This window comes from Lampetra fluviatilis, chromosome 58 (assembly GCF_964198595.1).
Source record: "Lampetra fluviatilis chromosome 58, kcLamFluv1.1, whole genome shotgun sequence".
NCBI lineage: Eukaryota > Metazoa > Chordata > Hyperoartia > Petromyzontiformes > Petromyzontidae > Lampetra > Lampetra fluviatilis.
Window position 1 is genome coordinate 8306372 of NC_136332.1, and position 16951 is coordinate 8323322.

At 59.6% G+C, this 16951-nt stretch overlaps 1 protein-coding gene across 1 annotated transcript in view; it reads left to right on the forward strand.

The window, feature by feature from the left end:
• LOC144950492 (E3 ubiquitin-protein ligase RNF213-like) overlaps positions 1-16951 on the forward strand; it is a 75198-nt gene that overhangs the window by 33773 nt on the left and 24474 nt on the right. Inside the window, 16 exon segments of the mRNA XM_078880630.1 lie at positions 1275-1421; positions 2695-4392; positions 4394-6391; positions 7931-8067; positions 8697-8798; positions 10421-10545; positions 11229-11354; positions 11951-12084; positions 12697-12838; positions 13157-13292; positions 13680-13871; positions 14129-14319; positions 14601-14767; positions 15280-15504; positions 16286-16494; positions 16734-16851. Of these exon segments, the coding sequence (XP_078736756.1) occupies positions 1275-1421; positions 2695-4392; positions 4394-6391; positions 7931-8067; positions 8697-8798; positions 10421-10545; positions 11229-11354; positions 11951-12084; positions 12697-12838; positions 13157-13292; positions 13680-13871; positions 14129-14319; positions 14601-14767; positions 15280-15504; positions 16286-16494; positions 16734-16851 (5847 nt within the window).

A 16951-nucleotide genomic window follows, 5' to 3' on the forward strand; every position in this document is an offset into this window, starting at 1 on the left:
ATGCTGTAGACGGTGAGAGTGGGTCTGTCACTTTTCCTCAGCCAGCCGAAACACCTTCTCTGTCAGCCAGGGTCTCTGGGGAGGTTTGGACCGTGCACCCAAAGCAACCATTGCAGCTGCCACAGTCCTAAACCTCGCCGATTTCACCTCGGCATCAGGAGGAGTGGGGGATGATGCAAACCCCAGCTGCAAGCGATGAAGAGATTCTCGCTTGCAACTTTCATCAGCTGAGACCAGACCACTGTGGGTTTGAATGGGATCCTGGATGTACACCCACCACCAGAGTGGAAGAATGACAGGCGCATCTTACAGATGACAAGTCGATGGTCAGTGGGCAGATCAGCTCCACAGTAGGTCCTAGTGTCAAGGATATCGGCCCGCATCTGCTGTTCTTTCACTATTTAGTCCAGCAGATGTTCTTGCTTGGACCCAGCATGCATCCATGATGTTGTGTGGATGCGCCGATGACGGAACATCGTGTTGGTAATTACAAGCCCATGGGCTGCACAAAAGTCTAGCAGCCGCCTACCGTTGTTATTGAGCTGATCTGGCCCATACCTTCCAATCACTCCAGACCAGGTGCCAGCATCATGACCCACTCGGGCATTAAAGTCACCTTACGGGATGAATCTATTTCGAGGGGCCACTTTAGCTATTACCTGTGACAGAAGGTCATCCAGGGCATCTGACTCATCGAGCTTGCCTGCATCCCTTCACTGATGTTCATTTTCAGTGGGGTATAAGTAACCACGACCACTGCTCCTAGCCTCTAGTTGATGGGAAGGCGAGTCCAAAGTAGCCTGGGGCTTACAGCTTCCCACATCTCACAGCCACGCACCCATGCCCCTTCATTATTTTGTTCAGAAGAATGCCACTCTGTGTTGTTTGGCAGTCTCCTGCCCCGAGTAGAGGACTGTACACCTCTCATGGTGGCAGGAGCCAGAGCCAGTCCACTGGACCTCCTAAATACCGCAGAGATCCAGGCGGTACCGGTCCAGCTCCCGATAGAGGAGTGGCAGCCTCTCCTCCGCAGTGAGCGTTCAAACATTCAACGTGGCCACCCGCAATGGCTTTTGGCTGTTTCTGGCTGTTTCTGGAGGAGCCCCGAGGGTACAGATTCAGTTTCCTGGCTCCGCCAAATAGGGTTTGGCCAGGATACGCACGTACACACACACACGCAGACACAAAGGCAAAGATCCCCCGCGTAGCCTTTGCCATGCTATCGGGGCTAAGTGCTGTTAGCAACCGGCGCCTTTCCCTCCGCGCGGCCGCAGGTGCAGAAGGGCCTCAGCTCGTTCCTCTTCAAGCTGTTGGTGCTGCGCTGCCTGTGGGACCAGCGCGGCGCCGTGTGGCGCTGCCGCCCGTCCCACCTCTACGTCATCGAGATGCTGGAGTCCGACGTGCAACTCACCCCTCACCAGGTGAGCCCAGCCCCCGCCGGTTTATCCCCCACTGCCCCCCCTTCCCACTCGTGGTGGAGCGATGTTAACTACATCGCCCGGTATGCAAGGAGGCCATGTATTCGATCCCGACGCTGACACCTGCTGTGTATTTGGAATTAACATCTCGCGACCGTGACTGTCCCGATGTTATTGAGGAATGTGTTGAGGAATGAGTTTCATGTGTGTTTGAGCACACGTGCTCGTGTGTGTGTGTGTGTGGTAAGATGTTAAATCCCTCGCCTGGTATTCAGGAGTTTGTGGGTTCGATCCCGACCCTGATGCCCGCTGTATATTTGGAGTTTGCCTCTCTCTCCCCATGATCGCGTGGATTTTTTTTTCCTGGTTCTCCGGTTTTTCCCTCCACATTTTATGTAAATTTCCACATGATGATAAGCCACTTCGTTGAGCTATCATTGGAGATAGCCAGGTCACTTCTGAAACAGAGCTACCGTAGCTTAGCGGGGACTTACCTATTAAAATAAAAGTAATAGTTTAGTTTAGTTTACATTTCACATGGCCACCCATCCTCTCGTGCGCTGTGCCGGTCTTCATAGGTGCTCGCTAGCATCACTTACCCCAACATTCTGTTAAGGCTATAGGGAGGATCTTTTTCTTTGGTGCTGCTACGTGTTAACAGCACTTGCCCCAAGAATATGTTAAGGCTACACGGGGGATCTTTGTCCTTGGCCATCAAATGAACCTCACATTCACTCGAGTGAAATATCATCGGCATCGGTTTGCAGGAGGAGAGGGTGTCATTGCCGGGTCCCGAGAGTTCCAGAATTACAATCTGTATTTAGACTGGAGGAATCCGATGAGCTATCAAGCTCTTGTTCAAAGTCGGGCCGGGTCTGAAAATTACAACAACAAACAATAAAAAGCCCACTGTGCTGTAAGATTATTTTTCAGAAGCGACCTGGCCACAAACGAGCGATAGTTCAAAGAAGCGGCTTATCGCCACGTGGAAATTTACGCCAGCCAAATACTCTAAAAGACCTTTTGTTCGGCCTGATAGAGGGGGATAAACGGCCACGGCACGGGTTAAACAAGAGATGGAGTGATGTGGTATGAGAGGATTATGGAGCTGAGTGGACTTGCCAATGACTGGTACCGGCGGTGTCAAGACTGGCCTCTGTGGAGGAGGCTCGTGAAGGACGCTACTGGGCAGTTGGAGGCAGTCGCCCTCCGGCAACAACGGAGGGCGGAGGAGCGACGTTCAAGGTGGTTGCTGTGTTCGCGATGCCGCCCTTAGGCTCAGCGTGCCGTCGGCCTTCTGGAGCTGCTCCCGCGCCTGCGGTGCCACTCCCCCAAGGAGTGCCTCGACATGGAGGCCCGGCTGATGAGCCGCGGCTCCGCAGAGGACATCCCCGAGAACCGCATGGACCTCGAGAATTTCGCCAGCCCTGCCTTCCAGCGTCCGTTCCAGTACCTCCGCAAGTTCCGTCTGGGCCACGACCTGGATGCCTTCAGGTACAAGAAGGGCTCCGTGACGGGCAGCCCCGCCGAGTGGCTCCAGGTCGTGCTGCAGTACTGCGGCCTGGCGGACCCCTCCTGGGCCGAGCTGCGCAACTTCGTCCGCTTCCTCGACCGGCAGCTGCGCGACTGCGAGCGCTCGGTGTTCTGCGACCAGTCCCACGTCGGCGACACGCTGGCCGGCTTCCGGACCTTCGTCGTCGAGTTCATGGTGCTGATGGCGCGCGACTTCGCCACGCCGTCGCTCAACATCTCCGACGAGAGCCCCGGAGCGGCGAGCGCACGCCGCGCGGTCGCCGTGGCGCGGAACGTGGAGGAGGAGGCGGAGGAGGAGGAGCAAGACATCGCCCCTTTCCAGCTCCGCGTGACGTGGGAGAGCCGCCCCCACCCGTACGTGTTCTTCAACGGCGACAGGACGTCCGTGACCTTCCTGGGCTTCCACTTGCGCCAGAACACCGAGGGCTCCCTGGACGCGGTGGATCACCGCACGGGCGCCATCGTCAAGCGCGCCGTCATGAGCCGCCAGCTGCACCGCAGCCTGGTGACGCAGGGCGTGCGCTTCGACGTGGACGTGGACGCGCTGCCGCGGCACGAGAAGATCGAGCTGCTGTGCACCGTGCTGGGCGTGCAGTGGCCGATGGACCCGGACGACACGTACGAGCTGACGGCCGACAACGTGACCAAGATGCTCGCCGTGCACATGCGCTTCCGCTGCGGCATCCCCGTCGTGGTCATGGGCGAGACGGGCTGCGGCAAGACGCGCCTCCTGCGCTACCTGTGCGACCTGCAGCGCGCCGGCCGGCCGGCCGACAACCTGAAGCTCGTCAAGGTGCACGGCGGCACGACGGCGGCCGTCGTGCACGCCAGGGTGCGCGAGGCAGAGGAGGCGGCGCGGAGGAACCGTGAGGACTTTGGCCTCGACACGGTGCTCTTCTTCGACGAGACCAACGCGTCGGACGCCATCCACGCCGTCAAGGAGGCGCTGTGCGACGGCACCGTCGACGGGCGGCCCTTCCGCTCCGACCGCGGCCTCGGGATCGTCGCCGCGTGCAACCCGTACCGCCGGCGCTCGGCCGAGACGGTGCGGCTCCTCGAGGCGGCCGGCCTGGGCTACCGCGTGCGCGCCGAGGAGACGGAGGAGAGGCTCGGCCGGATCCCGCTGCGGCACCTCGTGTACCGCGTGCGGCCCTTGCCGCCGAGCGTGGCGCCCCTCGTCTGGGACTTTGGGCGGCTGAGCGACGGCGCCGAGGAGCTGTACGTGGCGCAGATCGTGCGCAGGCGGACGCGCGAGCGCGGCCTCCCCGAGCGCGACGCCGCCTTGGTCACCGCCGCGCTGGCGGCGTCGCAGCGCCACGTGCGGCGGCGTCGCCACGAGTGCGGCTTCGCGAGCCTCCGCGACGTGGAGCGCTGCGTCGCCGTCTTCCTCTGGCTCCACGACCGCCGGGCGACGCTCTTTGACGACCGCACGGCGGGCGGCCCCCCCCGTGTCCGGCGGCGGCGGAGAGGGAGACGCGGCGGCCGACGCGGCCCGTCCCTCGGGCTGCGTCGTGAGGTCGCTGATCGTGGCCGTCGCCATCTGCTACCACTCCTCGCTGCCGGATAAGCGGGCGTACCGAGAGGAGATTGCGAAGCTGCTGCCCGCGCCCTTCGACCGCGAGGAGCGGATCCTGCGGGAGATCACCGCGTGCCAGGATCTCTTCCTGAAACGCGTGGACCTGCGCGGCAGCATCGCGCGCAACTCCGCGCTCAAGGAGAATGTCTTCATGATGGTGGTGTGCGCCGAGCTCAGGATCCCGCTCTTCCTCGTCGGCAAGCCAGGCAGCTCCAAGTCGCTGGCCAAGACGGTGGTCGCGGACGCCATGCAGGGTCAGACGTCGCACTCCGACTTCTACAAGACCTTCAAGCAGGTGCACATGGTCTCCTACCAGTGCAGCCCGCACTCGACGGCCGAGGGCATCATCGGCACGTTCAGGCAGTGCGCCCGCTTCCAGGAGGACAAGAACCTGGAGGAGTACGTGTCGGTCGTGGTGCTGGACGAGGTGGGGCTGGCCGAGGACTCGCCCAAGATGCCGCTCAAGACCCTGCACCCGCTGCTGGAGGACGGCTGCGTGGACGACGAGGAGCCGCGGCCCCACAAGAGGGTGGCCTTCGTGGGCATCTCCAACTGGGCGCTGGACCCCGCCAAGATGAACCGGGGGATCTTCGTGTCGCGCGGCGAGCCCGACGTGGCCGAGCTGCGGGCGACCGCCCGCGGCATCTGCTCGTCGCGCGTGGACCTGCTGCCCGGGCTGGAAGGCCTCTTCGCGTCGCTCGCCGACGGCTACCTGCGGGTGCGCGAGCGGCAGGACCGGGAGTTCTTCGGCCTGCGCGACTTCTACGGCCTCGTCAAGGCGATGTTCGGCTTCGCGAAGGCGTCCGGCGGCGTGCCCGCGCCGCGGCAGCTCCGCGAAGCCGTGCTGAGGAACTTCGGCGGCAAGGACGACGTCGACCCACTGGAGGACTTCGCGGCGGCGGTGGGGGCGGCCGTGGCGGATCCGGGCCCCGCGCCAAACCCGCTGGCGCTCGTCGCCGCCAACATCGATGGCGACCCCGAGGGCGACGAGAGCGGCCGGTACCTGCTGCTCCTCACCAAGAACTACGCGGCGCTGTCCATCCTGCAGCGGGAGCCGTCCCTGGCCGGCAGGCTGAGGGACGCCGAGGTGATCTTCGGCTCGAGCTTCCCCGGGGACCAGGAGTACACGCGGGTGTGCCGCACCATCAACCGCATCAAGGTGTGCATGGAGACGGGCAGAATGGTGGTGCTGCTGAATCTGCAGAACCTCTACGAGAGCCTCTACGACGCGCTCAACCAGTACTACGTGCACCTGGGCGGCGAGCGCTACGTGGACCTCGGGCTGGGCACGCACCGCGTCAAGTGCCGCGTGCACCGGCGGTTCCGCCTCGTCGTCATCGAGGAGCGCGAGGTCGTGTACGACGAGTTCCCCATCCCGCTCATCAACCGCCTGGAGAAGCACTTCGTCGACGTGGAGCTGGCGCTGCGGACGCCGCGCCGGCGGGGGCTCGTCCGGGCGCTGGCCGCGTGGCTCGAGGGCTTCGTCGCGCCCGCCCGTGGCCCCGCGGCGCTTGCGGCGCGCCGGCCCTTTGGCGCGGGCGACGCCATCGTGGGCCACCACTCCGACGCCTGCGCCTCGGTGGTGCTGCAGGTGACGGGCGGCGCCGACGGGGATGCCGGCGGGGACGCCGACGGGGACGCCGACGCCGCCTTGCTGGAGGCGGCCAAGGTGGTAATGTTGAACTGCGCCACGCCGGACGCCGTCGTGAGGCTCAAGGCGTCGGCGCTGGCGGCGGAGGCGCCGGCGCTGTGGCGGACGTACTTTGAGGAGCAGGCTCACGGCTGCCTGCAGGAGTTCGTGGCGAGGCAGCTGAGGCAACGGGAGAGAAGAGGAGGAGAGGGCGGCGACGGCCTTCTGGTTGAGGTACCATCACCGAGCAGAGGCGTGCGTGAGGGACTCTGTTCATCTCCATTCGCGGCCCTGAGCCGGTGATGGGGGAAATTCCACAGTTCTATGGTCAAATCCGGTCTCTTCATAGGGCGACTACCTTTGATTTTCAACGTTTTAGTGAACACGATTATTGAACTAACTAGATCCATACAACTAAAAAGTGATGTCACACAGGTCCCGCCAGTGTCACCTGTGGTACAAATACCCAAATGTACCATAGATTGGGAATTGCTGTTTTAGGCTAAATGATAATATATAGGGATAGTTATTTATTTATTTACAGCACGGAGCCACGGGAAGCCACAGACAAAGGGGCAACGTAGCCAGAATCGGCGCCACTTACAATTCCCCAAGCTCTGTGGTAGTGTTCATACAAACCGGAGTATCCGCAGAAAACCCACGCATGTGACGTTGGGGAGGGGGCTGGTAACACCTAACACCCATACTGATTAAAACCAACCTGCTTGCTGTACTGCCATCATTATACATTATGAGGTTGCACTCTTTACACACAAGTTCTTTCCACAAATGAACCACAACACCTTGTCATCCTCGCAGCAGCAGTGGCTTATGGCTAACCATCGCGCGCTTTCATCTGCAACGCTTTTCCTTCTGATATTAGGAAGCCACTTGAACTGTGTACCGTTAAATCTCGACTTGAAGCTTTCGTGACTGCAGGAATTCATATCCTTTGGGTCTTTCGGTAAAGTCACGTAGATAGGTTCAAAGAAAATAACAAAAAACTACGACGTTTCGATCGCAACACAGGCGTTCGTCATCAGGAAGAGGGGGTTAGCTTCTAAAGGGAAACTGTTTATAAAGGTTTGGAATGGGCATAGTCCAAATGTCAGCAGCCAATGTTAATGTGAGTGGTGGGCAGCGACCGCGACGGTGGTGGGTTTTCCACCAATCAAAGGGCTGCCAAGTAAAAATTAGCATGTTAATGTAAAATTGTTGAGCGTGGAGTCACAAAAAGAAAGAACAGGGACAGAGGGTAACTACCTGTCATCCCCTGGGGCGCCGCGGTGGCGAGATGTCAACTCTCTCACCTGGTATGCAGGAGGTCGTGGATTCGATCCCGACCCAGACACCTGCTGTATATTTGGAGTTTGCATGTTTTCCCTGTGGTCGCATGGAATTTTTCTCTGGGTCCTCCGGTTTTTCCCTTCGTATTTGGCCGCTATAAATTTGTACGCGATAAGCCACTTCGTTAAGCTCTTATTGTCCCCAGATGACTTCTGTAAAAGAGCTACACAGCTCAGTGGACCTTCCCTGGTAAAATGAAAATAGTTTAGTTTTATTTCATAAGCTGGAGGAGATGGCGCCCTCGGCACCGGCTGCTAAAGGAGGTAACTTCACGAGCGAGCGAGCGATCCACCTACCAAAGCCGCTGTCCCACACCGCGGCAAGGACACGCGGAGCGTGTTTGCGCACGTACGTACGTCAGCCACGGCCCATGTGCGGTGCTCGTCTCTGACGGGTGTTGCGCTGGCGCCCGGGCCCGTCCCGCAGGTCACCACGCACTCCCGTCTGCTCACGGGCACCGACACGGCTGCGCTCGCTGGGGCCCTGGGAGTTCCGCCCGGGAACGTCTTCCTCCTTGCGCTGCAGCAGTTCGACACGGAGCAGGCGTTCTGCCGCAAGATCCGGTGAGCCGCACCTTTTAAAACTGAAAAAAATACTAAAACTACTTTTATTTTCCAGGTTAAGGCCCCACTGAGCTATGTAGTTCTTTTTCAGAGGCTGCCTGCCTGTTATAACTGATGGCTCAACGAAGTGGCTTATCGTCACCTGGAAATTTATAACAGCCAAATACTCTAAAATACCTGTTTGATAGAGGGGGCTAAACAGGCACCGCATGGGCCAGAGAAGAGATGGAATGACGTGGTACAAGAGGATATGGATATGAGTGGATTTGCCAATAACTGATACCAGCGGTGTTAAGATTGGCCTTTGTGGAGGAGGCTCGTGAAGGACGCTAATGGGCAGTTGGAGGCAGTGAGGAACGGAGGGCAGAGCAGCGGAGCACCGGGCGGCTTAAACACAGCGAGTTGGCACAGTAGGTGGCACAGCTGGTGAATCTGCCAGTCATCTCAGTCAGTCGACCCGTGACACCTGCTGCGTCTGTCCCGTGACCTCCTGCCAGCCGGCGTTCGACACTTCACGTGGCCTCAAAGTGCCGTGGTGATGTCACCGCTACTTAGTGGTGGATGGAGGTTGTTGTTGTTGATGCACGTGCGTGCGTGCGTGCGTGTGATGTGCGTGCGTGCGGTTGCAGGGAGGTTTTCTCGCTCTCCGCCGACTCGGCCGAGCGGTTCCTGCTCATCCAGTCCGACTTCGAGGAATCGCGACGCGGCGCCAACCTCATCGCCTGCGCCAAGTGAGCGCCGCCGCCCCGGGGCGCCCCGCCTCCCGTTAGCAGGGCGCTCGTTAGCAAGGCGCTCGTTAGCAAGGAGCTCCATAGCAAGGAGCTCGTTAGCAAGGCGCCCGTTAGCAAGGCGCTCGTCCCAAAGCGTCGATCGGCCGGACCAGGGGTCGGCTCCACACACAGTGGTCTGACTCTATGGTCTGACTCTGTGGTCTGGCTCTGTGGTCTGACTCTGTGGTCTGACCCTGTGGTCTGACTCTGTGGTCTGACTAGGCCATAGTCTCTGGTGTAGGCAAATCAGTTTCAAATACAGTGCATACATTATTATTATTAGATAATGCAAACTTAATGCCTTGCAAAAAAGGTGTCTTATTTGGTGTTTGAACATCTTAAAGCCTCCTGTGTTATTGCCAGAAAGGAGTAAAACCTAATTCTTATTTTTACACACGTAAGGGCAACCATCGGGATCGTGGTCATTGTAGGGGGAGGGGAACGAGAGGGATGGGGAGGGGAGAGAATGTACCCAAACAGGACCGCAGAATAAAGTAACGTACACGCGCCGAGTGCGGTCGGATACGTACGGCGCGAAAGAAGTTTAACGTATGGACAGTAGATTATTGTAGATTCCCCGGGGCAGCGGCTACCTCACACCCATCATCCGCGGGATGGCGTGCCAGGGCTCTGTCTCCCCGCCCCCTTCGTCACGTTATATAGTGAGGACCACCATCTCGTACTCGCGTTGCGTTGCGGCTCTCGAAAATATTGAGTTTTTGTTTTATGGAATTCGAAAAAAAATTGGCTCTTCTTCTTGTTGCTGTTTTGGTTGACGACCCCTGGGCTAGAGACAGAGGCAGTGGAGAAGAGAGGATCACGTTCCGTGACTCGAGCGCAGTTCATTATCGTTGTACGTTGAACTTCTTTCGCAACGTACATAGCCAACCGTGCTGATCGGAGATGTGGGGGAACGACAAAAAACTCAACACACAAAGCAGTTCTAGAGAATTGAGTTTGTGAATCTTGATGATTTAAAAGTGCATAGCTGCAGCGGTTTCCTAATATAGGAAGGAAGAACGTTCCAGATGGCCGCAGAAGCAGGCGATGCGGTGACCGTCTTTGTTCAGTGGTTAGCCAAGAGCAGCTGCTGCTGCGAGGTTGACCGGAGTTCGCGTGATGATGGTTTATGCTCCTTGACGAGATCAGCAAGGTATTGTGGTTCATTTGTGGCGAGCACTTTGTGTGTAAGAAGTGCAACCTTATAACGTGTTCAGCAACCGGAAACCAAGAAAGAACTTAGGGTAGGAAAGAGACTATGATAATGACGATTGTGGTGATGTGGGGTATGAGTGGGTCGGTGAGGTCGCAAGTGAGTGGGTAGGTGAGTTAGCGGGCGAGTGAATGAGTGGGTAGGTGAGGGAGTGGGTGATTGAATTAGTGGGTGGGTGGACGGGGGCGGGTGAGTGGGTGAGTTGTTGTGACCTGCAGTGCGGTGGTTGAATACAGTGCGGATGAGATGAAACAGTCATTCTCGTGTCTCCACTTGTCCCCACGTGTCCCCGTGTGTCCCCGCGTGTCCCCCCGGCGTGTCCTCACGGCGTGTCCCCCCGGCGTGTCCCCCCGCGTGTCTCCACCCACAGGTACTGCACTATGAATGAGAGGGGCAGCGTGGCCGCCGGGCCGCGTTGCGGAGTGCTGCACGTGTTCTTCATCACCAAGCTGCCGCGCGCCTCCGGGGCCTCGCAGTACGTCGGCTTCCAAGGAGGTGCGTCGTCGCGTCAGCCCCGTCCCTCCGTCTGTCCGTCCGCCTGTGCGTCAGTCTGTCCGTCTGTCTGTGCGTCAGTCCGTCTGTCCCTCCGTCTGTGCGTCAGTCCGTCCGCCTGTGCGTCAGTCCGTCTGTCCGTCGGAGAGCGTTACAGGACCCGAGCGTTTGCTTTGCTGCGCCGGTGATGAGAATCCTGTTGCTGATGATGCTGTTGCTGATAATTAGTTTTCTACTGTTGATGCTGATGAAATGTCTGCTGCTACTGCTGATGATGATGATGATAATTATTCTACTGTTGATGACGCTGTTGCTGCTGCTTCCTGCGTGGTGGCGTGTACGTGTGTGGGTGGGTGAGTGTGTGCTGTCGGGAGCGGTAGTGTCGTGGTTAGCGCACTGCAATAGGACCCTGATGACCCGAGTTACATTCCCGCTCACGGCCAACACCGGTGACGATTATTTGAACCTGTCCTGGACCTCCCCTAGGTCGACTCAGCCTCAAATCAGTACCTGGTGCGGTGTTTAAACATCGACACTGGGAAGACAAAGGCGGCCGGGCGTGGTGCTGGCCACCCACCCCCTCGTGTACCGTTCCGGCCTTCATAGGTGCTCGCTAACAGCACTTGCCCCAACAGTCTGTTGAAGCTACACGGGGGATCTTTGTCTGTGTGTGTGCACACCCGCAGGCCCGTGGCTGTCCGTGCACGTTGACGAGCTGCGGCGCTCCCAGGAGCAGCTCTCTGACGTCACGGCGCTGCTCGGCCTCTCGGTGCGCGAGCTCTTTGCACGCTGCGCCGGCATCGACGACGCAGGTAAACAACAGTGGCCGCGACAACGTGAGCGTTAACAACAACGACAACATCAACAATAACGTCAATAATGATGTCAATAGCATCAACAGTAATAACAATAACGTCAATCACAATCATGTCAATAACAATAACGTCAGCATTAACGTCAACAAAAACAACGTCAATGACAATAACGTTAATAACAATAACATCAGCAATAACAATAACGCCATCATCAACATTAAGAGCAATAACTTGAACAACAATGTAAACAACATCAACAATAACATCAAAACAACACCATCAACAATCACAACAATAACATCGACAACAACAGTAATGTCAACCAGAACGTCAACAATATCATCATCATCATCGATGGCACGCCCTCTTTTGAATGACGTCACAGGACCACCACTAATTTCCTCTGCGAATACCGCCAACATTCCCGTGGCAACCGCGCACCTCCGCAACGGGCGGCTGTGGACGCAATAACCGCTTGGCCACGTCGCTTCCGTAATTTGACCACGGCCCCGCTGTTGAACCCAGGCTGGCGGTGAGGGGGGGGGGGGGCTCGCAGCTCGCGTTGAACGGGGTGCGGTGTTCACTGTGTGCAGCCGGCGAGGAAGGCGTGTTGGCGATGGACGTGGAGGGTGGAGGCGATGCAATGGAGGTGGAGGAGGAGGAAGAGGAGGAGGAGGTGGAGGATGAAGAGGAACCCACAGACCAGCTCGAGGAGATGCGACCCACTGTGAGCGGTCCACCACTGACGCCCCAACACCGGCCGCCTGCGGCTTTTTGGCTAACAGGAATCAGAATCTTGATTTGTTGAATCCGATGATCTGGTGAAGCTGTTTTTCACAGATGTCCGTTAGTTTCACAAAAACGGCCACCGCATCGCGCGGCGCTTTCAGACGCGCTTCTCCCGGCCGTCTGGAACGCTCTCCCTTCCGATATTAGGAAGCTACTGGAGCTACGCACTTTTACATCATCCAGATTGACAAACTCATTTGTTTAGAACTAGTTTTTGTGTTTAGTTTGTTGTCTTCCCGCATCTCCGATTAGCACGGCGGGCTACGTGCGGTACGTTCACACACACATACACCGGCACCTTCTGAACGCGTTCTCACAAAGACAAAGATCCCCCGTGTAGCCTTAACTGACTGTTGGGGCAAGTGCTGTTAGTAGCATCTATGAAGGCCGGCACGGCGCACGAGAGGGTGGGTTGGTGACCAGCACCATGCCCGGCTGCCTTTGTCTCCCCGGTGGCGATGTTGTTTACTCACGGCACTGGGTTCAGACGATGTGCCGCTGGTGTTGGTGGTCGGTGGCCATGAGCGGGAACTCTGCGTGTGGAGCGCAGGTGCGCACCGCCGCGTTCAACGCCGCCGCGCTGGTGCGCAGCTGCGTGCAGGCGGCCGCGAGTCGGCTCAGCGACCCGGCCGACCCGGGGTCGCGCTCCACCACACGCGTCCAGCTGCTGCTGCGGCTGCTCACGTCCCACGGTGAGACGCGCGCGTGCGTGCGTACGTACTTACACACGCGTGTACACGAACGAGCGCAAGCAGACAATATTAATTGACCGATGACGGCTCAGCATGTAGAGGAACGCGGAGCTCGAGGGAAATTTGGCTCAGCGCTTGGCTGCTGCTGCTGCTCGTCTCCGTCTCTCCGTCTCTCCGTCTCTCCGCGTGAGAGCGACGAGTGGACGGCGTCGCGTTTCGAACTCCCCACCGCCCCCCCGAGCTCTGCGATCCTCTAAACAGGAAGGTGTTTTTGGCGCGTAACAAGCTCCCCGCCCTCCCCTCCCACGCGCGTGGCAGCGGCGTTCACGAGCGCGCTGCTGGTGCGGCTGCTGCAGCTGATGCGCCAGCGAGACGCCGCGAGCTACGAGCCGCGCGAGTGGGCGGTGCGCGTGGCCGGCGACCAGAGCGGCCTGCGTGAGGGCGGCACCTTCAGGTGAGACGGCACCCCCCACCCACCTCCCACCACCCCCCCCCACCACCCCCCCCCACCACCCCCCCCCACCACCCCCACCACCCCTCCCACTTCCCCCCAATCACCACCCCCACCACCCCCACCAACCCCCACCACCTCCCACCACCCCTCCCACATCCCCCCAATCACCCCCCACCACGCCCCCCCTCACCCCCATCAATCCCACCTCCCCATCCCCCCCCACCCACCCTTCCCCCTCGTCCCCCCTAGCCCCCCCCCCACCCTCCCAGCTCCCCCACTCCCCCTCTGTGGATCTCACTGAAAATGACCGCGGAAACAAATCTCGACCGTTCTCGTGAACCAACGTCACGGACGCTGCCCTCGCGTCTCTGTGCGTCCGCGACCCAGGCAAGCGCTGTGGCTGCACCTGCAGCGGGTCGTGACGCAGCTGCTGGTGCAGGTGCTGGCCATCGTGGACCGCGACCGCAACCTGGACCTGCTGGAGCAGAGCGAAGTGCCCCGCGACCTGGACGCGCTGTGGCTGAGCATCTTCGGGGACTCTCGCGTCCTCGAGATCAACTACAACCCCGACCTCGGCGGGTGGGTGCCACGCCAGCCCCCCTCCCGTGCCCACCGTTGGAAGTTCAATAAAACCGGGCGGCGTTGGCGGCGGTGCTGGTGGCCGTTGCTGGTGACGGTGGCATTGGCGGTTGTGGTGGCGTTGGCGGTCGTGGTGGCGGTAGTGGTGGCGGCGGTGGTGGTCGAAAGAAGAACTGATGTACGTGCTATCGAAACGGGAGAGGGTTGATGGGCGCTCGCTAACAAACGCGGGTTTGCGTGTCCGCGCGCCACGGTAGGGACGAGCAGCGGGAGGTGCGCGTGGAGAGCTCCTTCAAGCGGCCGCAGCAGCAACAGGGGCAGCAGCAGGAGGGGCAGCAGCAGGAGGGGCAGCAGCAGGAGGAGCAGCGCGGCGCTTCGGCGCCGTTCAGCTGGGTGCTGCGGCAGCAGCTGGAGCAGCTGTGGGCCGAGGCCGGACATCTGTCGAGCGGTGAGTCGACTGGGCGCTCGCCCTGCACGCGGCCGTGGCCGTCACTACACTACTATATACTACACTATACACTACACGACTACACACTACATGACTACACACTACACTACTACACTACACTACTACACACTACACTGCTACACACTACACTACTACACTACAATACTACACACTACACTACTACACTACACACTACACTACTACACACTACACTACCACACACTCCACTGCTACACACTCGTGGTGTTGAACGCGACCGCTGTGGGCGTGTGGTGACGCAGGCCCGCAGGCCTCGAGGGTGGACGGCTTCTGCACTCTCTTCGGGGCGTCGCGTCTCGGCGAGCTTTGCTCCGCGCTGTCTCCCGAGTCGGCGGCGCTGCTCGCGGAGCGCTACCTGGAGGACGTCGTGAGGGCGGCGTTCCCCGTCACCACGGCCGCCGAGCTGCAGGTGGGAGACCTCGGAGGCCGGGCCGGGCCGGTGCCGGCTGGAGTCGGAGGCCCGTGCCGATTCGCCGGAGAGCCAGCGACGGTGGCGTGGGTGGCGTTTGTTAAACGTCGAAATGACGACTTATTAATTTGCACCAATGGCGCCGTACGGCGAGTCCTGGGTTACCGCGCCGCGGGGATTCTTCCTTTCGGGAACACCGTTCGCACGGAACGCGCACCGTTATAGCGCGGAATGTGTTATGGCAGTAACGAGGAGTGACGCGCAGCGTGCATAGTAGTCGTCGTAGTGACATCCCGCCACACTTTGTTTTCACGTGATTTATGTTTAAATCGTTTTTCGCTTGACGCGCTTGTCGCCTTACGCGGCACTTTTCGGGAACGCATCTCCTCCCGCCGCGTGAACCGTGGGGGCTTGCTGCAGAGCGTCAACATTGTTGATCGTTACGATGATGATGATGATGATGATTATCACGATCAGGGAACCCCGTGTGTGCGTTGACGTCGTCGTTGCAGCTGCTGTGCCGAGCGCTGGCGTCGGCCGCGCTGGAGGCGTCCGCGGGGCCCCTCTCCATCGCCGCGGTGCACGCGGCACTGGAGACGGCGCGCCCACGCATCCACAACCTCCTGCGCCTGCTCGCCACCTTCCCCGAGATCGTGCCGAGCCTCGCCCGTGGGCACCGTGACCACGACGATGAGGCGGAGGAGGAGGTGGAGGAGGAGGAGGAGGAGCGGGAGCTGGTGAGAGATTTCGTGCTATGATTCCTTCTGAGTATTTTTGGGGGGTTTTTCCATGACTGTTTGGCCGCCCGCCCAATGATCTCAAGGTTTAAGTCTACCCAACCCCCACCAGTGATTGGGTGAGTGAATGAGTGGGTGAGTGGGTGAGTGAGTGGGTGGATGAGTGGGTTGACGGAGTGAGTGGGTGAGTGAGTGAATGGTTCGGTAAGTAAGTGAGTGAGTGGTTGGGTGGTTGGGTGAGTGGGTGGGTGAGTGAGTGAATGGTTTAGTGGGTGAATGAGTGGTTGGGTGAGTGGGTGGGTGAGTGAGTGAATGGTTCGGTAAGTAAGTGAGTGGTTGAGTGGGTTGAGGGAGTGAGTGGGTCAGTAAGTGAGTGGGTGGGTGAATGAGTGGTTGGATGTGTAAGTGAGTGGGTGAGTGAGTGGTTAGGTGAGTGAGTGAGTGGTTGGGTGAGTGAGTGGTTAGGTGAGTGAGTGAGTGGTTGGGTGAGTGAGTGGTTGGGTGAGTGAGTGGTTGGGTGAGTGAGTGGGTGAATAAGTGGGTGAATAAGTGAGTGGGTGAGTGATTTGGAGGGTGAGTGAGTGTATGAGTGAGTGGGTGGGTGAGTGGATGAGTGAGTGGATGAGTGAGTGAGTCGTTGTGATCGAGGACAGTGTGGACGAGACAAAGCAGCCAGCCCGGTCGGCCACCCACCACTTCCTTAACATCTCCTGGCAAACAAAACTTGCCCCGGCGGTCCGCTCGAGGCTACACGGGCGGCTTTTGTTTTTGTGCCGCGCAGGTGCTGGACGTGCGCGCCGCCCGCGCGTGCCTCCGGGCGCTCTCGCTACCCGGGGTGTCCTCCACGCCCCCCACGCCCCCCACGTGCCAGCGCTGGCTGCGCTGGCTGCGCAGGGTGAGCGGCGCGCTCGCCACGCTGGAGAGCACGCTCAGCGGCGACTACGCGCGCCACGCGGGGCCACGGAGCCGCGCGCTCGTGGAGCAGAGCAGGTGGGCGCGCACGCACGCGCACACAGACGCACGCACGTGCACACGGACGCACGCGCACACAGACGCACGCACACAGACGCACGTGCACACAGACGCACGTGCACACAGACACACGTGCACACAGACGCACGCTCAACCGCAGAGGGGCACAGACGCACGGATGCACACACACGGAGACGGAGCGAGCGAGCGAGAGCCGCTACCTCCCCTTCCCACAACTCTGTCCCGTCGCGCCGCAGACCTCTGCTGCACCGGTTGGAGTCGGCCTCCCTGTTTGTGGAGCTCGTGCTGCTGGGGAGCAAGGACGACGCGGCGCTCTTCAGCCTGCTCAGTAAGCAGGCGGCCTTGCTCTGGAAGGTGAGCGCCCCGTCCCGCACCTTCCGCGAGCTCGCTTGGCCACGTACGGTGCTGTTAGTTTGCCGCCGTGAATTTCCACGTGACGACGAGCCACTTTGTG